This window comes from Pogona vitticeps, chromosome 4 (genome assembly GCF_051106095.1).
Source record: "Pogona vitticeps strain Pit_001003342236 chromosome 4, PviZW2.1, whole genome shotgun sequence".
Lineage (NCBI taxonomy): Eukaryota > Metazoa > Chordata > Lepidosauria > Squamata > Agamidae > Pogona > Pogona vitticeps.
In genome coordinates, this window is record NC_135786.1 from 6,356,222 (window position 1) to 6,382,464 (window position 26,243).

General features: G+C 45.5%; 1 protein-coding gene and 1 long non-coding RNA gene across 4 annotated transcripts in view; one reads left to right on the top strand and one right to left on the bottom strand.

Annotated features, from left to right (window-relative positions):
• LOC144588699 (uncharacterized) overlaps positions 1 to 26,243 on the top strand; it is a 186,905-nt gene that overhangs the window by 151,412 nt on the left and 9,250 nt on the right. The gene's annotated exons all lie outside the window — the stretch shown is intronic.
• Positions 1 to 26,243, bottom strand: part of SAMD10 (sterile alpha motif domain containing 10) — a 67,837-nt gene that overhangs the window by 22,006 nt on the left and 19,588 nt on the right. For all 3 annotated transcript variants that reach the window (XM_072996710.2, XM_072996709.2, XM_078391990.1), the window contains exon 2: positions 11,365 to 11,549. In XM_072996710.2, coding sequence (XP_072852811.2) covers positions 11,365 to 11,549 — 185 coding nt within the window. The remainder of the gene's footprint in view (positions 1 to 11,364; positions 11,550 to 26,243) is intronic.

The following is a 26,243-nucleotide window of genomic DNA, read 5'->3' on the forward strand; positions in this document are numbered from 1 at the left end:
CACTGACTACACAAAAGTCTTTGTGTGGACCACAGCAAACTATGGCAAGTCCTTACAGAAATGGGAGTGCCTGACCACCTTGTCTATCTCCTGAGAAATCTATATGTGGGACAGGAAGCAACAGTTAGAACTGGATATGGAAACACTGATTGGTCCAAAATTGGGAAAGGAGTACGACAAGGCTGCATATTGTATTCCTGCTTATTTAACTTATATGCAGAATACATCATGCGAAAGGCTGGACTGGAGGAATCCCAAAATGGATTTAAGATTGCTGGAAGAAATGTCAACAACCTCTGATATGCAGATGATACCACGCTGATGACAGAAAGTGAGGAGGAATTAAAGAACCTCTTAATGAGGGTGAAAGAGGAGAGCACAAAAAATGGTCTGAAGCTCAATATCAAAAACAAAAAAACAAAAAAAAACCCTAAGATCATGGCCACTGGTCCCATCACCTCCTGGCAAATAGAAGGGGAAGATATGGAGGCAGTGGCAGATTTTACTTTCTTGGGCTCCATGATCACTGCAGGTGGTGACAGCAGCCCCGAAATTAAAAGACACCTGTTTCTTGGGAGGAAAGCAATGACAAACCTAGACAGCATCTTAAAAAGCAGAGACATCACCTTGCCGACAAAGGTCTCCATAGCCACAGCTATGGTTTTTCCACTGGCGATGTATGGAAGTGAGAGCTGGACTACCAAAGAATTGATGCTTTTGAACTGTGGTGCTGGAGGAGACTCTCCTGGACTGCAAGGAGAACAAACCTATCCATTCTGAAGGAAATCAACCCTGAGTGCTCCCTGGAAGGACAGATCCTGAAGCTGAGGCTCCAATACTTTGGCCATTTCACGAGAAGAGAAGAACTCCCTGGAAAAGACCCTGATGTTGGATAAAGTGTGAAGGCAAGAGGAGAAGGGGACGACAGAGGACAAGATGGCTGGACAGTGTCATTGAAGCGACCAACATGAATTTGACCCAACTCTGGGAGGCAGTGGAAGATAGGAGGGCCTAGCATGCTCTGGTCCATGAGGTCATGAAGAGTCGGACATGACTTAACAACTAAACAACAAGTGCCAGTTAGTAAGAAACTTGTAACTATTCTCTAAGTCTCTGTACTTCCATTGCATAGCACAAGGAATTTTAAACAGAAAGTCAAAACTCTGCAACACCAGCTATTCTAGGAGTTTAAAAAATGCATTTGATGCAAGTTTTTGTGTTTTTTAAAGAATATGGCTGGAGGACATTTAACTTGAACACTGAAAGAGATAACGGGAATTAGAAACCTTTGAAGGAACTTTGTCTAAATGGAACATTAGCTGTGAGCCCTCATTCATAAAGCTATCTAATTAGTTTAACTACACTGGAGGTGTGTACCTCTCCATCAAAAATATCACCAACGCATCCATATTAACATGTTGGTGGCAGCTGTTGTGTATTGAGAACAGAAATGCTTGCTCTGGCGGTGCAGTATGTGTGCTTCTGTCACAATTACTGACAAGGAAGCCTATAGGCAATTTCTGCTAACTCAGAAATGCACATGTTTAAATAACCAACTCAGAAATGTTGCTTCTTTGAACTATAAGTCCCACTATCCTGCAGGCAACGTGTCCAGAGGCTATGTGGTATAGGACACTTCTGGGAGTTGTAGTTAAAAAAATGAGAGGAATTTTCCCCAGGGTTAATATTTTGGTTAGTTAGTTTTAAAGGAGCTGCATGTTTCTTTAGTAATTTTTCTGCAACCGATTAATACAGTGGGTCCTTTCAAAGTGTTTGTGTGTAAGAGAGAGACAGCCAGACAGCCAGACACACACACACACACACACACACACACACACACACACACACACACACACACACACACACACACACACACACACACACACACACACACACACACACACACACACACACACACACACACACACACACACACACACACACACACACACACACACACACACACACACAGAGTCAAACAGACAGCCACAGGTAGCAGAAAACCCGGAGCCATTGCTTACCCCTGTAAGATGAATAGGAAGGGAAGTGATCCAACTTCATGCACAAGAAGCCATCAAGTTAATTCAGATGCTGGTTAATTTTTTCTGGATGTGAAAGGGTTTTTTTTTTAAAGTCCTTTGCATCTGGCACTGAATCAATTCTTTAGCTAACCAATTCAGCGCTATGCCACTTGAAAACAATAATTTTAAAAAACCTAACTGCTTCCAGCTGCCCCACAGAGGAAGAGGGAGGAGAAAACAAGGAAAGGAAGATTTTTCTTCTTTCTTTCCACCCCTTCTTTTCTTCTTCTTTCCCTTTAAATGGAGAAACAGACTAAATAGGGTTGCTTGAAGAATCAGGGTGGATCTGATTTAAACCAAATGGATTTAAATCACGAATTAAATTCAACAATCTGATTTCCCCCCAACAATTTAAATTTTAAAAATTGATTTTTTTAAAAAAATGTAAATCATGGTTAAATTGTGATTTAATTCAAACTGACTGTTAAAAAAATTGGTTTTTGTCCACTCTGCTTGAACCTGAACCCTGCATATAGATGCAAAGCTCACCAGAAATTACCAAACTTCCTTACCATTGTAAGCAACCCTATTTAGCCAAATTCGGCCCCATCAAATTGAGTCGTCATATCCCAAGTATTTCTTTATCACAACATGTAAAGGTCCTTGGGTGAAATCCTGCCTAGCAGACAGGGCACGAAGTGGGAACAGATTTCTCTCCAGTTCTAGAAAACTGAGGATCGATTACAGCTTTAAAAAATCTTAATTTTTTCGGACTACAAAGCTCCAGGACCCCTCAGCCAGCATGGAGAGGTTTCCAAGCCCAGAAATTGATTGCACCAACCCAGAGGGAGGAAAAGCAACTCTGAACGTGACCAGGGATGTTGTACTATCTGCTTGCTTCACATCCTGCCGGCTTTCGCTAATTCAAATGCATTACCCTTTGTCTGCTCGTCCAGAAAGCCCTCCGAGCGAGCGAGACCTCCTGAACACGCTTGTTGGTTTGCTTGCTATATTTAGAGACGCCTTCCCCATCTTTAATAGCTCCCAAGGTGGTTTACCAGAACAGCAAATTAAAACAACGCCCAATTAAGACCATTCCAAATCTAAAAATAAATCTAAGAAATATATCAAGGGGCCAAAAAGCCTCTTAAGAGAAAGCATTCATTGGGAGACCAAGAAAAAGAGTCCGGGTATATAACGAAGGGACAGAAATGGATAAAAAGGGGAAGCGGAAGGTGGGGGAGAAAGAGGTAGAGAGGAAGAGTCTATTTCTTAATATAAGGACAGCCGAGGAAGCTTGTCTTATAAATCTCCGAAGGAAATACAGAAGGAATCGTAATAGCAGCTCTAATGCCATAAGGTCCAGTCTGATCAGAGATGGTTTCACAGGCTCCTAGTCTTTCCCACTATCTCCAATCTGACTGTTTTATCTGACGGCTGAACCTAGGACGTTTGTCTGAAAAGCAGGTCTTCTGTCGCCGAAACAACCGGCCCCAGAGAGGCAGTGTGGTAGAGTGGTTAAAGAGTCGGACACAGATTCAAGGGGCTTGGCTTCCAATCCCTGCTCAGTCGTGAAATCACTGGGTCACCGTGGCCAATGTGCACCTTCTCTTGGCCTCGTCGACCTTAGAGGGGATGTTGGGCCTTGAGATCATGAAAGGAAAAGTGAGGGAGCCGAGCATCACAAGTAGGTGAGAAAAGTGAGCACCACAGAAAAGATTCCTCTCCTTGCCATGGACAACAACAACACAGTCTGGTATTCAAAACCTTGCACCCAGAGCCACAACCGCCTGTCTTCCTCCCCCACCCCCTCTTTCCTTACAGTCGCCTTCTTAATTTCTGAAAAGCAACAAAGCGAACCACCATTACTTTTTCCCAGTGCTCAGCAAGCGGTGATTCTGAGAAATTCTGTGGTGGCTCCTTGGTTTTTTAAAAACACCTTTTCCAGATACCATCATTTGCCAGTAGAAGCATTTGCTTCTTCCTTTCTCCCAGGCTTTGAAAAAAGGCTGTGCTCTGAAATCGCTGCCCCGTTTTTAATTTTTTAAAAAAGTTACGTATGCCAAACTAAACTCTATTCTGGATGCAGCGCTTCGGATTTTATCTTTAGCCGTTATCATTTCCACAAGCTACTCTGAAGTCTTTATAGAGAGAGATTTAAAAAGGGATAGAAATATTTTCAAATAAATAAAAATAAAGATGTCTGAGAGTTACCCCTAGGGAGTGTCTGATTCAGACAAATGGGTGGGAAAATCCCAGGCTGTGGGTCAGGATTTGAGTTAGGAAAAGCAAGAGAGCTAGAGAAGCAGAAGCTGCTGTTCCCATGGAGGAGGAGAAGAAAGAAGCTCTTCCCAAATATTTTGGGTTATCTCACCCTTAGTTATCTTAGGTAGGAATAAAGTCCTGAAGGAATGGCTTATCCTGGATATCATGAGTCATGAATAGTGAGCCCTGCAATAAAATGTTGCAGTAGGGAGTTCTTTTTTTTATAACCCCACTGCCTCTTCCCAGGAAACACCTCTCTAAGTTACCTGGACTGTTTCTGGAGTCTCTTTTAAGTCTTTTCCTTGTAAAAATGTAGATTTTTTTAAAAAAAATCCTTTTGCAAATCTTTGGAGCTTGGTGACAGCCTTCTCCTAGGTTCAGCTGCTGTTGTTTTGGCAATTATATCTTACAGCCTTCCTTCAGGTCTCAGCCTCCGCGACGTTTGTGACTTGCATCTTCTCTCTCTCTACTGGCCGTGATTGATTGTAGCTGGTGGCAAATCCAGGCCAAGTATCCAAAAAAGGTTCAGAACCTGGGGAAGGCTGGGTTGCGGGATTTAAAACAAACGGGTCACTGTTTGTCCAACAGAAGTGCTCAGTGGAACCTCCATAGCCAGAGGCAGTATATCTCTGAATCCCAACACGGGAAGGGGTTGCTCCCAGAACATCATGCTTTTAAACTGTAGGGTTGCTGGAGACAGAAAGGCGGACCTTTAGTCTGACCTGATGAGGATTCTTCTTGTCTTCTTTTGGTGTTCCCCTGATGGTCACGTTCCATTCCTTACGATACTATTATTTTCCCGTCTTCTCACCTGTTACAGAGCTCCTCATGAGAGACTGGAACACCTTCCTTAAGACTCAAGTACTGGAGAGAAGATATTTTGAAATTAGGCTGACTTTTTGGGGTCCACAGCCTTCGGATGTTTCTGACCCAGGGATGCTGGTATGTCTTTGCATCTGAATCCCAAGTCCGACTCTTTCATACTAAGTCCCAAGTCTGAGTCCCTATTAAAAACAAGCTTCTCCCACCCACCCCCGAAAAATGAGAGGGGTTGGTTGGTTGGGTTCAGAGACATGAGTCATGACTGAGTCATTGGAAAATAAAAATAATAACCCAAGTTGAGTTACTGGTGAGACTTAAGTCTGGACTTGACTGACAGCAAATCATGTGACTCCGGGCCCCATCGCTCCTCTAGCTCTGCCTACCAGCTGAACATGCCACATCCCCATCAGGGACTTCTTTGCATTTGATTTTGACCCTTGGCTCAAAAGCAACCCTCCCCTCTTGTATTAGAGGAAGGTATCAGAACTGCTGAAGAGCCAGTGCTGTGGATTTGTCCCAAATTTATTGGCTGAGGGTCATCCATCCATGGGGCTGTGCCACCTGCTTAAGAAAGGGGAGCGCTTGGAAAGTCCCAGATTCTGACAGCTGTATGAGTACAAAAATCATTTTTTCTAAGCTCTGACATTAAGTCCAAATGGGATCTCTCTAAGATCCTGTGGATATTCAAAAGCAGAAGAAAAGCCATCAATAGAAACATCAATGTCCCCAGGAACAAAGCAAGGCTGAGAAGGTCAAGAGGGTTCAAATCAATCTCTCTCTAGAGCTCATTCCCGTGTATGTGGATACTAGCCAATTACCATGAGCATGCCTAATTAAGGAACTGCAAGAACAAACCTATCCGTTCTGAAGGAAATCAACCCTGAGTGCTCCCTGGAAGGACAGATCCTGAAGCTGAGGCTCCAGTACTTTGGCTATCTCATGAGAAGAGAAATCTCCTTGGAAAAGACCCTGATGTTGGGAAAGACTGAAGGCAAGAGGAGAAGGGGACGACAGAGGATGAGACGGATGGACAGGGTCACCGAAGTGACCAACATGAATTTGACCAAACTCTGGGAGGTGTGGAAGACAGGAGGGCCTGGCGTGCTCTGGTCCATGGGGTCACGAAGAGTCAGACACAACTAAACGACTAAACAACAACAAATTAAGGATCAGCAGTGATTGGGGCACAAGAGGGACATCATGACGCCACCTCCTTTTCTGCTCCATGGCTTAATGGCTGGTCCTCAAGAGAAGCCAAAGAATGGTAAGCAGGTCAGCGAGGTCAAGGCAATGATTCCTGAAGATATTGATCTTGTAACCGGTGAAGGATCTGATCTGCCAGGTGAATACCGTGGCAGAAGCAAGACAGGAAATGTGATTAGAGGCAATGGCCAAAATCCTGTTGCTTGGGGTAGTAAATCATGCTGTAGTAGGCCCACTTAAACTACTGGAATTTGGTGAGTCAGTTCTTCTGTACATTGCATCGATTCGAATGGGCCTACTCTAGCTGCAATGTACAGTCTGTCATTTCAAACAACTGTAAGCAAAGCAACCTTTTTATCCTTTCTCCTACAAATATCTCCGAGTGAATTGTTGAGACTTTAAGTGCCAGTTAATGAAAAAGGAAATAAGACTCTGGGGAACTTTGTGGCTATTTTGCTCTGGGATTCTCCGTACTTCTACTGTGCAACAAAAGGGGATTTTAACCAGAAAGTCAAAACTCTGTAACCGAAAATTCAAAGGGTGGTGAATAGAGCAAGTCCTGCACTCCTACAGTTCTCCAAACTGTTCCCACTACTGGCACTATCCAGATGAGACCCATCACTGGCTGAAGCCTCCTACTGACCATTCCCATTGGTCAATGCTTCATATGACAAACCTCAGATCTGTTCAGACCTTAGACTGTTTTTTTTTCCTCCTGCTTGGCTACCGTTCCTGTAAACTCCAAGCCAGCAATTCGATCACAGCCATGTTGGCTGCTGGATTCTGGAGTTACAGTAAAAAAAAAAACACACTAACTTTTCCAAGCTCTTGTTCCAGGACAAATCCTTGTTTGCACTCCCAAAGCTGTATCTCAGGAAGACTGTAAGGAAAGCCTTGTCAAATTCTACCTGGAGTTAAGTGGGCTGCCAGCCCAGCAGATATCTCTAGACACCCCAGCAAAGTGGTGTTATATGGTTGTTTGAAGTTCCCACTTTTGTGGCCCAAAGCCACAAATTACAGCATATTTGGTAGAGCAATAAAGCATATGATCACGCATATACTGATAGAGCAATTTGCCTCATCTTGCCCTCTCTGCATTTAAAGCCACCTACTGGTCATTGTATACCTTGAGGCAGTGAGTTCCACAGTCTTTTCTTTTTGTCCCAAATCTTTCACCAGCTTCATCTCAGGACTTAGCGCTATTGGTGTGTGATGGAGAAACATCGCTCCCTTTTCACAAGGGTCATTCACAGCACCGTTTTATCAATTTCTGTCATTCCCCCCCCCCCGAGTTGTCTTTTTTCAAAAGCACAAATTCCCAAATCTTTCCTGAGACGGAATTCTCTTCAGACCCCGGATCTTTGGGGCCATCCTTTCCTGCACCTTTTTTGTTTAAAAAAAATTGGGGGTCACCGAGGTGAGCAATACCCTTTGTCGGAGCATCTCTTGAAAACCACCACCACCCATGCTGGAAACGCAAGAATCAGCTTGCGGTAGGATGATGGGGGCTCATCATGTGCACATCTTAATTCCAAAGGAGACAGTGGGAATTGATCCAGGACGTCTGTAGCCAAGAGTGACAGCATCGCCGTTCAAAAGATACAGGCCCCACAGTAACCATTATCTAAATAGCCCTCCTTGCTAATGGGTAGTAGTTACCCGGCGCAACCAGCAATTTCCCCCAGACAGAAGCGAACGGTGTATTATTTTGGTGTTTAATCTTTCTCTCTCTCCCCCACCTCCTTTTTAGCAAATTGGCAAACCGTCTGAATTTGCCTCATTCCCTCTTCCTGACATAAACACACACACTCTCTCTCTCTTCCCTCATTTCTCAAACTGGCATAAATTGCCTCCAATGTGACCCATAAATGGAACAGATGCAGCAGGGCACCTGGAGGCAATTTTTTTAGCTCTTTTGAAAAGAAGCTTTTTTCCCCCCTCCGACTTTTTTCCTTGCAGGCTGAAAGGAACCAACATGCTCTGTCCAGACCACCTCGGCGTGCCCCCTCCTTCAGTGACCCAGTCCGCTCTGCCTCAGTGTCCCTCACGGAGAGCAGGAGAAGTGTGAAGAGGCTCGATTGAAAAAACAGTTTTGCTTCTATGCCTGGAGAACAAAGAGGCTGAGTTGTTTTTTCCCCCCTTTTTTCGGGAGGCAGAAACAGAGAGATCAATTCTAGCCAGGAGGTTTGCTCCTTTACCCTCAATCTGAGTTTGGAAGGCCATTTTAAAAAAAAACAAGGTCATCTTCATTGTAAGGAGAGACTATAAATAACAGATGGGAACGGAACCTGGATTCCCAGGGTGGTGTAGTTGATGGCCTAGAACTCACGAGGCTAGAGTTCGAATCCTGCTCAGTCATGGAAACTCCCTGAGGAAGTGGAACCGGCAAAATGACTCCTTAAATATCTCGCTTACCTTAAAAGCTCTATTCAGGTGGCCATAAATTGGTCCCGACTTGACAGCCCAGGACACAGACACAGAATCCAACTGGTGGTTCACACCTGAGGAAGTGGAATTCTATACATCACAGCCCCGAGTTGCTGCCAACTAACTGGATTCTGGTTGCGCTGCTGAGTGTGTGCTGAACTATGCAATTAAATTTATATAAGTGGCAACTGCCAGTTGGATTCTGGCCATGGAAACTCCCTTCTTGTTAAAGGAGCCTGTATAAAACAAGGGATGGTCCAGTGCTACTATTGTGCTTGGAAAACGTCCAATCAGCACATTTTCTACAAACATCGCCATTGTGCAAGCCACGATCTCTGGGCAAGAAAATCCACCCTCTCTACTTGTTTCAACAGCAATGCTTTGCGAGTGCTACGATCCTGCATGACTGCTTTTCACTCAGTGCAAACTCAACAGGATTCCGGAGAAAGGAACAAAAAAGGCTGATGACGGTTCCTCTACCGGGAAAATTTCACAGGTCCTCTGCGGAATAAAGTTGTCTTTGGTCTGACTCATCCCTATGGCTTTAGCCTGAAAAGATGGCACTCTTTACTCATTTGGAGTGAAAAGATAACAGACAATGATTCCTTGTTATGGGATGAGTAAACCGGTAATGACACACAGGACAGAAACATACTGGCATATTTCAGATCTTAAATCACAAGGTCCCTAACCAACGTGTCTAATTTTTTTGCTTGTCCATCATGCACTCAGTTGTATATCTGAGCATCCAGAACACAGCCGGAAAAAGTCACAAAAACCACTTGCAGCATTTTGCTTTCGCACACAGGATTCCGGTCATTCCTTTGACCACTTCCACCTACAGGATTCTGACCATTCCTTTTAATTACTTTATTTGAAAAGTATGAGATGACTGCGGTTACATTTTCAGCCTTCTTCACTCTGTCACTGACTCCATTGGAAGGTATCGGGGGGGACACGGAGCAGAGACGCGTTGCCTCCTGTCACATCTGAACATGTTCCCCACATATCAAAGCACCAGCCTCTCTCGGCGTCCCAGACGGATGAGCGACTCAGCACAATTCCCACAGTACTACAACGAGGTTGCACGGCGCATGGAGCGCTCTGGCTGTCTGCCTCTCTCTAATCAACTGGTAGGTCTCAACAGCAACGACTGGGGAAGAAGTAAGATCTACATGCAACTCAAGCGACTGAGTTACCAGGCATTGAGCTATTTTGTGAAAATACTGCAATTGCACTGCATTGTTACTGCAAAAAAGGAGTGGTGTTCTCTCCAAGCTCAGCATTTCCCTTGGGACGACCCCACAACCCTGCTTCCTAATTCTTGTGTAAACATATAGAGTGATCTGGATGAGTGCAGTAGGTTGATGTATCTGGATGTGGGAGTCCAAATCCCCCCCCCCCATTTGCTTCCTGCAGGAGGGGCCAGCTGAGATCATTCAGATGACAGGCGGGTGATGGGGTTTTACGCCCTGACACCTATGTGGTCTTGGGCAAGAACAACAGCCCCAGAGTGACCCCCGGAAAAAAAAGGGAATAAGAAACCACCTCTTAGTAGTTTCGACCCAGAAAATCCTATGAGGTTCACCCTAAGTGAAATGAACTTGAGAGCACAGAATGATGATTACACATTTAAAGATGGTTTTCATCTCATGGGGAGAGCCCCCAAAGATGATGGATGTTCTCCTTCTTCAGCCAAATGGCCAGTGGCCATGATAGCTCTGGGATTCTGCGAGTCTTCCCCCCCACCTCAAATACGGTTCTCATCCCTCTTTCAAACTCTTGGGGCCCCCATGTTTAGGTCAATGTTTTGTAGGGATGAAAGGAGCATAAACATGTTTGCAGCCCTTCTGGTGCAAACATGTTTGTTTTACATAGAAGGTAAGGACCAAACAGAGCTCATGGCCCGATGTAATGCCCTTCCAAAGCATATTCTAGAAGGGGGGGTGGGAAGGAAGGGAGGAATGGTAGCTTCAATTCCCGGCATTCTGCAAATTTGAAAAGGGTAGCCAGCGGCGTGGGAGAGATGCAAGGAAAACCAGCCGGTTCTGTCCTGCTTCCACTCTCCACCGAAACTTAGAAAATGGTCCACATTCCCAAACACACATTTCTGGCAGCTGTTGAAGAGAGCGTCGAAAATGGATCGGGGCCATTTCACCATACACAGGTTTGTCACCTCAGAGACAACTAAACCCTTACCAGAAACGTAGGCAACCAATTCCATTGTAGACAGTGGTAGCTACAACTGACTCTTTACAAACCACGTAAGAGTTCCCAAAGCTGGCCAAGTAGCTCAGTGGGTCAGGTATCTGGCTATGGGGTTAGGGTCTGGGAGTTCAGTTCCCCACTGAGCCTCCTGGGAGAAAAGGCCAGCCCGTGTAGCCTTGGGCAAGCTGCACCGTTCCTGGGCAACCCTACAAGAAGGAAAAGGGGAAACACTTCTTGGTATTCTCTACCTAGAAAACCTTGAAAAGGGTCACCAAAAGTCAGAATTGACTTGACAGCAGATGATGATGATGATGATGATGATGATGATGATGATGATGAAGAAGAGGAGGAGTTCCCAAACAACTGGTTGTCTATCAACAGGGCTCCCGACCTCTCTCCCTGCCCCTTACCCTCATACCTGTGAGCCTTCAGTTCCTGGTTGTTGAAGGAGTTTAACGGTTCTCCCGCCCGCCGACCGCTGGCTTCGCCCGTCATGCCAAGTTAGGCTGGTACCCGAGCTCCTCTGTAGGCGATAATTGAGGTTCTCAGCCGACACGGTGTGTTCCAGAAGGTTCTGGCAGAAGCTGAAATGTGCAGCAGCAGCTGTGGGCAGGAAAAAATGAACTGCAGTCATCAAGGTTATTTCATTTCTCCCCTTGATTATTACTAAGACATAATCACGTGTACAGTGGTGCCTCTCATTACGACGTTAATTCAATCCAGCGAAATTGCTGTAGAACGAAAACGTTGTAATGCAAAAAGAAAAAACCCATTGAAATGCATTAAAACCCCTTCAATGCATTCCCAAGGGCTGTAAACTAACTGTCCAGCAAAGATCCTCCATAGGGCGGTCATTTCCGCTGCCTGTGCAGCGAGGAATCCGTCCCAGAAAACAGCGGGGGGCCATTTTGTTTATCCGGTGGCCATTTTGAAACCGCCAATCAACTGCTGGAAAATCATCATTTTGCGAAGAATTGGTTCCTGAAGCAGGGAACCAATCATCGCAAAGCGAAATTCCCCCATAGGAAACATCGTTTTGCGATCGCAAAAGCGATCGCAAAAAGCTCATCGTAATGCAGTTTCATCATTAAACGGTGCAATCGTAAAGCGAGGCACCACTGTATTTCATATTTCTCTGATCGTTTGTACAAAATGCTCAGGATGGCTTAAGACTTCTCAAGTTGCCAGATCAGTAGGGTTAGGGTTATATTGCCTTTTGATTTTAGAGCTAGAACCTGTGACCAGAAAAAGGTTGGGACCCTCCCCAATCCTGTCCAAACCACTGATTCGAGAGATCATGGAACAAGAAGGTTCATGAGTCACAGTGCCGGTGCTCCACTCTCTGTCTTGCTCCAGATGGGATGACGGGGCTCAGCACTGGTGCATTAGGAGGCCAGAGGGAAGGGAACTGAGGTGAGAAAGAATGGGTGCATGCACCTGGTTCTCTCTTCTCTTTTAGAGCAGCATACCTATAAACACCCTCGTAGTAAGCCAACGAGCCCTAGTACCAGGCGGGAATGGGTGGAGATGGACACCTAGGCTTAAAAGCCACCACATATTACACTTCACTATGGCTTGAACTGTTTCACCTCCTGGAGACCCAGAGAACCACAGCAGTTCTCTGAAATGTCACTCGTTGCTTTGAGACCCAGCAAACAACACAGACTTCCATTCCACCCCCACCTCACCAATTAAGGCTGACTTAATGCCTGGGCTTTTGCACATTTGCTGAAAATTAGGGTCCGCTGGATTTAGAGGGATGTATTCTCAAATTCACGTTCTATTGCCTTGCTTAATCTTTTTTCGGTCCAGAGCAGGGCAAAAGACAGCATCAACGATTGTGGCTCAGCCAGTCTCAATCAGGACGGATGCCTTCTGCTTCCTACACAGCTAGACCAGTGGTTCTCAAAGGGGATCTCCAGATGTTCTTGGACTGCAGTTCCCAGAAGCCTTCAGCACTGGCTGTGCTGGCCAGGATTTCTGGGAGTTGCAATCTACGAACATCTGGGAACTCAAGTTTAAGAAGCACTGCGCTAGACGGCGATGTGCCTCCAGAAACTTTATTTGGATGTAATATAATATCCCAGGAACTGAAAGGTTTATTGGGGTGGCGTTGGGTGGGGGTACAAAGGAGCAAAAAGATTTGGTTGCTCATTATGAATGTGCAGTGAGGTTGGAAACACACCCTTTTCACACAACCCTTTCCCAAATCCCATAACCAGCATGGACATGTGGGCTGGTGGATTCCGATACCTCCCTCTCCACTCACTGCAAATGACCTGCATTGTATTATGGGTTAAGACATCACAACAACCACGACACCAGCTAATTTAGTTAGAAAATCTGACTTATGATGACCCATCTAGGGCTTTCTAAGTATACAACACAACATGCAGAACGAATTGACCAGCTTCCCCTTCCTAGAAGCACTCTGGAGTCACCCCATCTTCGTCCACTTCAGTTGATTTCATCTGGCCCTTTTCTAGAAGGCACCTGGGGGCGGGATTCAAACTCCCAGCCCCTGGTTCAAATTCCGAGCCCATGGATCTCAACCCACTAAGGTAGACCCACCGAAATCGATACTATGGATGGTCAGGCTGAGGATTGGTTGTTTTCAGTAGATAGAATGGCTCCCTCTGAATGCCAGTCATGGGGCCATTTCGAGGCTCATGAACAGCTTGTGAATTTCCCAAGGTTGGCGATGGCAGGAAGCAGGCTGCTGGACTGGACAAGCCACTAGTCTGACCCAAAAATGGGCTCTTTTGATGTTTTGGTCTGAGCCGAATCCCCACTTCCTGTATGCTGCAAACTCATTTGTACAGATTTCTTCCAAAAATGCAATTGTACTTTGTCGCACACGGAATGCCTTCCTCTTCTTATCTCATTCCGCCACGGAGGAGGGTGAGGTCATTAATTTCAAATTCTCATGGGCTGAAAAACAAACCAGCCACTTCCTATGGAAAACCCAAGTAAGGTTGACCCAACCACTTAGCATTTAAATATGACTTCGAGGCAGACAGACTGCCCTGGAAATGTGAAGGGATGTGTCTGGATGGGCAAAAACACAGCGACAAGCGAGATGGCATCATGACGCGGGCTGGGACTTTCCTGATTTCTGGCCTCTGCACTGCATGCAAAAGCCAGATCCCTGAAAATCACTTCCAAGGAATGAAATCCTTATAAATCCATTCCTCGGTGCAGCTTCACTTGCAGAACTAATTTACCAGTCCCTCTTATTTTATTTATTTATTTATTTATTTATTTATTTATTTATTTATTTATTTATTTATTTATTTATTTAATATCTCGCCTATCTAATCAATTAAGATTACTCTAGGCGACTATTTATTTATTTATTTTATCTTCCTAGCAACTCTCAGGAGGTCATCTCATCAAACCCACATCCTTTGGTTGATTTCAGCTGGCCCTCTTCCAGAAGGCACCGTGTGTGTGTGTGTGTGTGTGTGTGTGTGTGTGTGTGTGTGTGTGTGTGTGTGTGTGTGTGTGTGTGTGTGTGTGTGTGTGTGTGTGTGTGTGTGTGTGTGTGTGTGTGGTTTGTCGTCATGCACCAACCTATGGAAACTAGGTGTGCGACCATGGTTTTCATAGGGTTGGCCTGTGTCCTGCTTTACAGAGGGCACAGCACCGTCCCAGAGGGCTGGCCGCCATGACAAATCCGAATTTTGTTAGCCTCCTTCAACCTTGGTTCTGGCGGAAAGCCAGGATGGACGTCAAATAAATAAATCAACAGAAAAAACAGAAGGAGGCAGAAAGATCTTAGCCGGTCACCTGCTGAGCACAGCAAAGGCAAGAGTGAGATTACAGCTCAGGCCTCTCTAACGTGTGTTCTTTTGTGACCTACCAGGAATAAGTAAGGGAGGTTTATTGTGCTTTTTGAGCTAGTCTTCTTGTGAGGAGGGTGGGTGGCTTATCATCACAGAATCATACACCCATTGTAAAATATTTGAAGGGCTGTTCTGGTGGAAGAGGGAGCAAGCTTGTTTTTCTGGAGCTCCAGAGGGGAGGACCCAAATATAATGGCGTCTCACCGCTGGGAGAAAGGCAGCAGCACAAGGCAACCCACCCACCAACCAAGGATTCAAATTACAAGAACGGAGATTCTCAGCTAACCTTTAAGAAGAACTTCTTGACAGTAAGGGTCATGGACTGGCTGCCTCAGGGGTTGGTGGACACACCCACACTGGAGGTCTTTTAAACAGAAGTTGGAGAGCCGCCTGTAAGGGGTGTTGTAGGCATGGATTTCCTCCTCTGACAGGGATTGGACTCAATGTCCTCATAGCCCTATGATTCCATAATAGAGATGGGGGTATTCGTATTCAAATATGAACATCCCCGCAGAGGTGGTGTCCACGAGGGAGTCCAGCCCCATGGGACCAGATGGTCCACTCACCGATCTGCCGCGGATGCGGATGGCGCAGTTCTACAAATGGCTGCGGAGGACGCGATCCACTCGCCACTCTTCAACCTTGCAGCGAGGCTAGTCCTCCCGCCTCCTGCCAGGAGTGGTGAGCGTATCACACGCTGCAGAGCCATTCGTAGAATCGCGATGTCCACGTCAGATCGGTGAGTGGACCGTCCGGCCCCATGGGGCTGGACCCTCATTAACGCCACCTGAGTGGGGATATCCATATACGAATAAGAATACCCCCCTCTCGATTCTATAATCATTTGCCTAAAATGTTAGATCATGGACTTAACAGTGGTGAGCTTTAGAGCGAAGGCATGCAACTGTGTGGGTTCTCAGGGCAGCGCTGCTGGCGACCAACAACATGCATGACCATCCGTGGCACATACCTTGCCTCCATCCCAACAAGCAAGGATGGGGGCTCAAGTTGCAGGACTTGCTGCCAAGTCAGACTTAAGTCATACCAGTGACTTGACTCAGAGCTGACTTATGAATCTGACCAAACTCCGGGAGGCAGGGGAAGACAGGAGGGCCTGGCGTGCTCTGGGCCATGGGGTCACGAAGAGTCGGACACGATTAAACGATTAAACAACAACTTTTACCAAAAACTTGCCAACTTCCCTGCAAAACAGGTAGTGAAGGCTGCTGCCGAATCACTCACAGAGCTTGGAGAAGTTACATTTGGAAAGACTACAGGTCCCACACCCCCTCGGAGAGCATGGCATTCATAGTTCATGCATCTCCATGATCTAGTCTCTTGCCAGCAAGAGAGAAGGGGTTCTGTCCACAGTTCGCAATGCTGAAGCCGCAATGCCAATAGCCATGGTGGGGCTCATGGGAACACGTGGGCTGCGTGAGAAACACTGGGGGGGGCACCTACAGGCCACAGCTCGAGAGGGAGACAGACAGAAGTTGGGTGGGTGGGTGAGAAATTGAACATCTGTATTTTAAAATTGCACAAAATGTTTGCGATAAATAGAAAAGCAAATTCATTCACCGCACCAGCGGTGTTGACAACAGAACAAAACTCCAGGAGGCCGACTGCAGGAATAAAGGACGCAGCATCAGCGGGGACTTTCCACTTCCTGCCTTTGTTGGTCTGGACCTCAACTCATGCATTTGTCTACATGTCATCTTATTTATCATCCCATGTGCTCTTCCCTTCGCCCACAACCTGCGTTTCCTCCTTTTCTTTGGGCAGACAATTGAACAAAGCCCTCGACACCTCTGGTGATATTGACTTCACACCAGAGCAATTAATAGCAGAGAAGACGGAGAGAGCCGGAGAGTGCTCCAGACACACATTTCCAGGGAGAAGATCCACTCGGATGCCAGCTTTCACACCAGATGCAGAGAGATGACTCACCACCCACACCATCACGGGAGATTTATGTGATGTCTGAGCTGGAACAGATTCACGGCTCCACTAACATCAGTGGAAGTGAAGCCCATCCTTTCATGCAAGTAGACAGCAAAGGAACTGGACACCATGGGCATAGGAGGGGGGGGGATAGAGATGTATTACCAAAGATCCATTCCAGGAAGGCATTCCAGGAAGGCTAACGGTATAATGAAGAGAGGGATTTTTTAAAACCATCCATCCATCTTCCTACACACAGGTTACAGGACGGTTAGCATCATTTCTTATCTAGAAAATGGAAATGTTAGGGGTTTCTAGACCACAAAGCCCAGAATCCCGGATGTAGCAGGTAGTCCGAAATGCACAAAACTTCCACCTCGGCTCTTATCTGCTTTCAACTAGGATTGTGAGTCGAAATGGACACAAATGTAAAAACGAAACAGGAAATGCACTAAAAATTGCTGGTTCGTCGATTTGCGTCATTCGGAACTAGAGAACACGAACTTTCCTGAACCAATGAAATTTTTTTAAAAGGCTGCTGACCTTATGAGCCCACTGGGAGGCCTCTGCGGATGTCCCTGCCTCTCAGCTGAGAGGCAGGGACGTGCACAGAGGTCGCCAGCCTGTGGAGCTGGCTGCATCTCAAGATGGTGGCAATGGTGGCAGAGTAGTAGTAGTAGTAGTAGTAGTAGTATGAGGAGGAGGAGGCAGTGGCAGGAAAAGGTAGAGAGGTAATGGGAGCAGTGGGAAGGGGGCAAAGCAGGCTGTTGTGACAAGGAGGCAGCCAGGCCTGGTATTTTTTTTCCAGACAGCCACCGGGGTATCTCTTTTTTTAAAAAAGTTCCTGAACGAACCAATGACTTGATTTGTGATTCAGGAAAAATTGATAAATTCATGGTTCGTGGTTTGTGGACTTTCAAACAAACCATGAACCAAAATGAACACCCATTTTGGCAATCCGTGCCCATCTCTAATTTTGATGGAGGAAACAGGGGCTGGGGGAATTGCTTCACCCAGCTGGAACTGCATGATCTGGCCCGGTCATTTAGGTCAGTGGTTGAACCCACCATATCAAACCAAGGTGGCACCATGGTGCAGCAGTTAGGTCTGCCGGACGGGGATACAGAAGATCTAAGTTGTCTTTTTCCCAAACGATGTAGCTCAAAGGATGATTCTGGACCTGTTATTCTCTTTCAGCTTTACCTACCTTGCATGGTTAGTGTGAGGAAGGAGTAACAGAGAAGAGGAAATGAACCACATAGGTTGCCTTTAGTTCACCAAAGAGAAGATCTACTTTACAACAAGGAAAACAGCAAAACCCCAAATCTCTCGATTTTGGCCCTGGATTGCAGCCCATTTGTGAAACACAGAATGTTACACATCGTCCATGTGGCCAGGCAGCTTGGAGAACTCTGATACCTAAACAAGAGCACAGACATGTCTTTCCAAAATCACGGACAGAGGCTAAATCTTAGATCTCAAAATTCTGCTCTGTTAAGTACAATCGGAGTATCAAAACGTACCACAGTCGGTGTAGTGCGCGCACGCTTGTATGTGTGTGCTTATGTGTGAAAGAGGAAAGCCTTTACAAGAGACTCACGTGCCGCCACCCTGGATAAAAGACAGCTAGTTTGTATAAGCTGCATTGATTCTGGCAAGCAAAGACAAGCATCGCATACGACAAGGAAAAACACAGGCAGATCAGAGAGCAGCAGAACGAGGGGCTCACGTCTTCAAGTCTGCCTCATGCATTCTGGGAATAAAAGCCTTCCTTCTGAAAAGCCATTGATCTATTGTGTGGAAATCCTGCTGTTTTCCTCACTGCCAGACCCTTGACCAAAGCAGATGCACTAAACCAGCTTCATGGGGAGGGGGAAAAATGCCCATGTTTCAGGAGGCAACAAATAAATAAATACCATCTACCCGGGACGTTGCCCTTTCACAGACATCAGCCTGGCTGGGGGGCAAGAGAAGGAAGAAGCGGAAGGCGAGGAGGGAAGTTGGAAACAAAAAAAAAAAAAACGAGGAAACAAGGAAAGAGGATTAGTCAAACTGATTTATGGAAGCAGGATTACGGCATCCGTGCAAGGGTGGAAATGAAAAAGTTCTAACTGGATTTTAAATAATCATGCCAGAAAGGCATTTGAAATATTTTCTTTCCTTAAGAGAGTGTGCCAGTTCGTAATTCCTTATGCTCCAAGGCTGGACAGTTAAATCAAAATGGAGAGGGGAACACATTTTACAGCAATGATGTACAAGACACTTGTGCGCACAGAGATAACGAAGCAAATGAAAGCTGTGAACAGAAATCAGGTTTCTGCACTTGCAGCGGATACCAGCCTAGGCAGATGTTTGCATCCAGATGTGATGAGGGTGGTGGGGATGATGGGGATGGGAATGATTTTACAAGGGAAGCATGGTAAAATGAGAATCCCCATTTTAGGGCATCATCCCGCCAAGCACAGCTAGGTGTGTAAGAAACAAAGGTGGAGTGATGCCATAAATAAGGGGCTTTTAGCAAAGTAGGCCTGCTTTTTCTCTTTTGCTCAAATATGTTTTTCAATTGCTTTTTTTTTTTTAAAAAAATCTTGATTGCAATTTAATGCTATGATTTCTTTGACTGTGTCTCAGCATTATAACTTCAGCTTAATCTTAGGAAAGGTTGCCTGTTCGAATAGTACAACAACGGAACCCTTGACTTCAGGAAGCGGTGAGCGCTCCAACGCTGGAGGCATTCAAGAGAAAACTGGACAAGCATCCTTCAGATCTGCTTTGATGTGGATTCCTGCCTAGAGCAGGGGGTTGGACTTGATGACCTTTCAGGCCCCTTCCAACTCCATTATTCAATGATTCTATGATTCTGTGTTAGTCCAGACATAACAAAAAAAATGTGGGGTGTGATCTTACATGCTATGGTTTGGTGAACTAGCTCATACTAGGAAGGGGTTCATACTGTGAATCCTATTCCTGCCATGCTGGTTTTGATTTTGACTATTCAGATATTTGGGCTTTACATCCTCACAGCCTGAAGCCACAGGGGAAAAAAAACCCTTCAGGTTGGGTAAGACCTTAAAACGCGGCACATTTTATGATGCATCAGTTATTGCGGTGCATGGTCCACTTCTTCACCTGGACAGGCTGCAGATTCAGCGGATAGCCATGGAAAGGATGGGAGGAACACAACGATTTGATCCCTTGGAAACTTGGAAAGTGGAAAATGGGTTCTCAAGGTTGGGAGTGGAGGAAACAAGTCTTTTTGTAGAGCAAAAACTCTACATTTATGGACACCTTGCAGATGCCCGCTCGTAGAAAGTTAGAGAGCCACACATAACCAACTCTAAAGACTGTGTCTGATGGCATGTCTTCTAGTTGCCAGATATTTTTCTGAGAGAAACTTTGTTTTTTTTTTAAATGAAAAATCCCCTTGCACCCTCTAGTGTTTTAAATGTTTTTCAAAAAGTGTGTGTGTGTATGCCATGCACACCACACACAAACAAGCACGAGCAGTCCCATGATGCAGGGGGCCCTGAACATATGGCAGAATTCCTCCCTCCCACAACTTAAAGAGTGCGCGAAGTGAGTTTTTGAACAATCATTTGTACAGTGTGGGATAGGGCTGGGTGGGGGGAGATCCCACAGGCCACATGTAACCCATCTCTGACCTAAGAGATGGTAATTTCATTTATTAGCACATATTTTCTTATGATTCATTTATTCACTTGCATCCAGCCTCACCAAAATAATAATAATAAAATAAAATAAAAAATCAAGGAGAAAAGATAATGCTGAACTGGCACCATACAATGGAGACCCAGGTACTGTCAGTGGTCCGTACCGCCTATTTCCATCTTTGGCGGATTGACCAGCTGCGTCCCTAACTTAATGTGGGGGCCCTCACCACTCTGGTCCATGCGCTTGTAGTCTTGAGATTAGACTACCGTAAGGCGCCCTACGTGGAGCTACCTTTGAGATTGATACAGAAGCTTTAAATGGTGCAGAACGCAGCGGCCAGACTTCTTACTGGGGTGAGAAAACATCAGCATATCTCCCCTACTCTGGCTGCCTTACATTGGCTGCCCATTCGTTTCTGCATTGATTTCAAAGTACTGATGATGACATATAAAGCCCTAAACGGTTTAGGACCTCGATATTTAGCAGAATGCCTTCTCCCACCTAGATCTACCTGAATTGCTCGCTCTAGCCAGGAAGGGCAGCTGAGGGGCCTAACACCGAGGGAGGCCCAGAGAGAAAGAACAAGAAAGCGGGCCTTCTTGGTGGTGGTCTCTCGCCTCTGGAACAATCGCCCCCCAGAAATTTGTCTGGCTCCCTCGCTGGGTGTTTTTAAGAGCCAACTCAAGACCTGGCTCTTTAGGCAGGCCTTCCCTCCTGTTGATACCTAATTTATTTGCCATCTTCATTGTATTAATGTTGTTGTTTTATTTAATTTTATTATTCTAGAGCGTTGTTAGCTGCCCAGAGTAGACTTTGGTCTAGATGGGCGGGATATAAATAAAATAAAATAAACACACGTTAAATGTCATTGTATACAACAAAATGTCCAAAATTCTATTAGTTATGCCCAGTGGTGTAACACAATGGACATAAATCTCAAGGCCAGCACGAACTTCCTAACCTGCAGCAATCTGCCAATAAAATGTATGCCAATTGTGTCACACCATCGTGAACACCCAAAAGGGCTTGGGCCAGAAAAAATACGTGGTGTCCCTTTTATTTTCACTTCACTTCTGCTCTGCTCCAGAATAAAACGACGATTAACGTTTACTTTCCTGCCTTCTCTCCGCACACTCCACCCCACCACTGGTTTGATAAAAATCAGTGCCAAGGTGGTAAAAATCTGCCATGCATCTTCTATCAGTTGTCATGCAGAGTGCTGTGTGATGTGCCAAAATGGAGGGTTCGTGGTCCCCCCGCCCAAACCCACAAGCAGCCCAGATGTTTGGCACAGACTGTCGAGATACCGGGTGTTTGCAGTGTCTTTACAAGCCCGCATGTGCTTTTTCTGAATGCTCTTTGGTGCGATGCCCTGAAATTGCCCCAAACAGCCCATAAAGTAGCCTGGATCTTTGGCAACGCTTTGGAGAAGACTTGGCATTGTGGGAGTGTCAGCTACGAACTCACATGTGTTGTGTTGCAGTGAACATTCTTTTTTGGTGGTGGCCAAAACTCTAGCATTTATGATGCTTATAGCCAGTATGAACCTTCGGCATAAATTTGGTGAAGAGATCAGAAGGAAGGATTCAGACCTCAAAAATCGGCCCCTCTGCCTTAAAGCCAGAGGTGCATCTGGAAAGGTTTAGACCGATCCCTCTAGGTTGGAACTCTTTTGCCACATATAACGAGAAATTCTGACATAAGGGTTGGGAACAAGAGACTCATGAGCAACTGCCCGGAGGGTCCCTGATCTTCTGTGAAGCCTTATTTGCTGTTCCAGAAATCTTTTATTTAGGACCTGGTTCCTTTCCAACTGTTCTTGCTGCTGCAGTTGGCTGGCTTCTCACTTGACTGTATTTTTAAACAGCCAGAAATCAATGGTTAACTCCTCAAATTAGAGGCCTCCAGCGTTCCTATCTGCTTGAGAACCACACATTCAGTCGTACCATTTTATCAAGTATGGTATCAATTTTAGGTACTTGATCTTCGTAAACCTGTGCCAAGTAAATATACTGGTTTACATACGATTTTTAAAAACTTGCTCCCGAGCCCACTTCTCAGCTGGAATGCACATGCAAGCCAGTCTGGAATTGTGGGCTTGATCCGATGCCAGTATTTTATGGAGCGAAGCAAGTTGGCTGCTTTCACAATAGCAAAAAAACAACAAAGTATTGTAGCACCTTCAGGACTAACAAGCCTGACGTGGTGCTTGCGCTCATGGACCGCAGCCTCCTTCTTTAGACTCAGATCATGAAGTTAGCTCAACCCCAAAACCTCATCTTTTTAATTCTTTCATCTGCTTTCCCACTTGAGGTTTGATGTCATCAGGGTCACGCAAACCAGTTTCCCAGGTTCTTTATCTAAAAACTCCTTCTCTTTACATTTATTTTTATCTTGGATGATCAACTGCAACCATTTTATTTTTTCCATTTCTCATCCTATGGTTGAAGCATTCAAGCTCTCTGCATTTCATGATTTCTTGGCCTTCATTTGTCTGGCAGGATAGTTCAGAGGCTGTAGAGCCAGAGGTTGGGGGGTTCGATTCCCCCATGGTGCCCCCTGCAAGTAGAGCCCCCAGTTCTGGCCTTGGACAAGCTGTATAGCCCCAGGATGCCCCTAGAAGACGGGAAGGGTCTCTCTACCTGGAAAAACCTGGAAAGGGTCAACTGCTGGATAGCTCAGTAGGTTTGGCATCTGGATGAGAGGTCGATCCTCACTGTGGCACCTTGACAGGGGCTGGACTCAAATGGGGTCCCTTCCAGCTCTGCAGTTTTAAAGTTATTAAGGTTAGAACTCAGCATTGACTTGACGGCACACAACTAGTACAGTGGTGCCTCGCTTAACAATGTTAATTGGTTAAAAAAAAACATCGCTATGGGAAAACATCGCTAAGCGAAACATCATTTCCCATAGGAATGCATTGAATATGTTTCAATGCATTTCAATGGTTTTGACAGGTCTGTTTTCGCTATTTTTAGAGTGTCTTAAAATGTTCAAAAACTGTTTAAAATGCTTGGGATCGTTAGTGCACCTTGTAAAACCTTTGCAAACTTAATTTGGCTTTGTTCTGACTCTTCGTTAATTTTTGGTGAATTTCCCCCCCCCATTGGAATGCATTGAATTGTACAATGTCTAACTTGGTGTCTAACTCAATCCGTTTAATCTTTGCAATAAGACGGGTTTGATCCTTCCTTCCACAGTAATGGGATTTTTTCCTACTCACCCTGCTCCCATAGGAGGTCAGTGGTTTACCAACCTTGAGTCCTCAGATGTTCTTGGACTAAAACTGCCAGAAGCCCTCACCGCTGGCTGTGCTGGCCAGGATTTCTGGGAGTTGTAGTCCAATAACATCTGGAGGTGCAAGGTTGGGAACCCCTACTATAGCATTTCTTGACTTGCTTAGAAAAATGGGCAATTCTTTGCTGGAGGTGCAACCTGACACCACGGTGAGATTCCTAATGAGTCTCCCTCCCACTGGAAGATATCTGATGAAAGGCTCTAACTAACAGGATGCCATCCTGTGACTTCAGTAATTACCAACCAGTTTGTCTGCAGCCGGGCCTGGTCTCCAGGGCTCATAATTGCAAAAAAGGGGCAAAACACGCCAGTCAAGAAGGAACACAGAATCGCTAACTTCTGCTAAAAATAAACTGAGACAAAAATAATAATAACTGACTCCCAAGTTGCTGATGGAAAAAGAGCCTGGAGAAAAGCAGTACCTTGTTTACGGTGAAAGAAAGGACAGAAAACCAACCACTGAAGAAGGCAGGATGTATTAACGGTGACTACACAGTTGTATTTAAATAGTTAATCCTCCAGCCATTCAGATCTATCCTATTTCATTTAGCATCAGATTTTCTATTCCTCTTTTTCTGCTACCAGTGCCCCCTCTTCCCCCCCCTGCTGATTATAGAATCACTGGATCATGGAATCACGGAGTTGGAAGGGGCCTCTAAAGGCCATCAAGTCCACCCCCCCGTGCTCAAGACAGGAATTCAAATCAAAGCAGATCTGACAGATGGCAGTCCCGATTTCTCTCAAATGCTTCCAGTGTAGGAGAAATCACCTCCCAAGATAATTGGTTCCGTTGTCATACTGCTCTAACAGGTAAGACGTTTTTCGTTATATTCAACCTATATCTAGATTCATGCAGTTTGAGCCCATTATTATGTGTCCTGCACTCTGGGATGACAGAGAACACATTCTGCCACTCCTCTGCATTTTGTTGGTGTTTACTCATTAAGTCGTGTATGATTCTTTGTAACCCCATGGACCAGAGCACGCCAGGCCCTCCTGTCCTCCACTGCCTCCCAGAGTTGGGTCAAATTCATGTTGGTCGCTTCGGTGACACTGTCCAACCATCTCATCCTCTGTCGTCCCCTTCTCCTCTTGCCTTCACACTTTCCCAACATCAGGGTCTTTTCGAGGGAGTCTTCTCTTCTCATGAGATGGCCAAAGTATTGGAGCCTCAGCTTCAGGATCTGTCCTTCCAGTGAGCACTCAGGGTTGATTTCCTTCAGAATGGATAGGTTTGTTCTCCTTGCAGTCCAGGGGACTTTTAAGAGTCTCCTCCAGCACCACAATTCAGAAGCATCAGTTCTTTGACGGTCAGCCTTCTTTATGATCCAGCTCACACTTCCATACATCGCTACAGGAAAAACCATAGCGTTGAGTATGCGGACCTTTGTTGGCAGGGTGATGTCTCTGCTTTTTAAGATACTGTCAAGGTTTGTCATCGCTTTCCTCCCAAGAAGCAGGCGTCTTTTAATTTTGTGGCTGCTGTCACCACCTGCAGTGATCATGGAGCCCAAGAAAGTAAAATCTGTCACTGCCTCCATATCTTCCCTTTCTATTTGCCAGGAGGTGATGGGACCAGTGGCCATGATCTTAGGTGTTTTTTTTATGTTGAACTTCAGATCAGTTTTTTCCAGTCTCCTCTTTCACCCTCATTAACAGGTTCTTTAATTCCTCCTCACTTTCTGCCATCAGAGTGGTATAATTTGCATATCAGAGGTTGTTGATATTTCTTCCAGCAATCTTAATTCCGTTTTGGGATTCCTCCAGTCTGGCCTTATGCATGATGTATTCTGCATATAAGTTAAATAAGCAGGGAGACAATGTACAGCCTTGTCGTACTCCTTTCCCAATTTTGAACTAATCAGTTGTTCCATATCCAGTTCTAACTGTTGCTTCCTGTCCCACATATAGATTTCTCAGGAGATAGATAAGGTGGTCAGGCACTCCCATTTCTGTAAGGACTTGCCATAGTTTGCTGTGGTCCACACAGTCAAAGGCTTTTGCATAGTCAATGAAGCAGAAGTAGATATTTTTCTGGAACTCTCTGGCTTTCTCCATAATCCAGTGCATGTTAGCAATTTGGTCTCTAGTTCCTCTGCCCCTTCGGAATCCAGCTTGTACTTCTGGGAATTCTCGGTCCACATACTGCTGAAGCCTACCTTGGAGGATTTTGAGCATAACCTTGCTAGCGTGTGAAATGAGTGCAATTGTACGGTAGTTGGAGCATTCTTTGGCCCTACCCTTCTTTGGCATTGGGAAGATCTGTTCCAATCCTCTGGCCACTCCTGAGTTTTCCAAGCTTGCTGGCATATAGAGTGTAGCATCTTAACAGCGTCATCTTTTAAAATTTTAAATAGTTCGACTGGAATGCCATCACCTCCACTGGCCTTGTTTTTCGCCGTGCTTTCTAAGCCATGCTTTCACTCTCCAAGATGTCTGACTCAAGGTCAGCAACCACACTATCCTCTGCGTGACTACTTTTCAAATATTTGAAAAGTGTTATCAGACTTCCCCTCTTGTCTTCTTTTCTCAAGGCTAAACA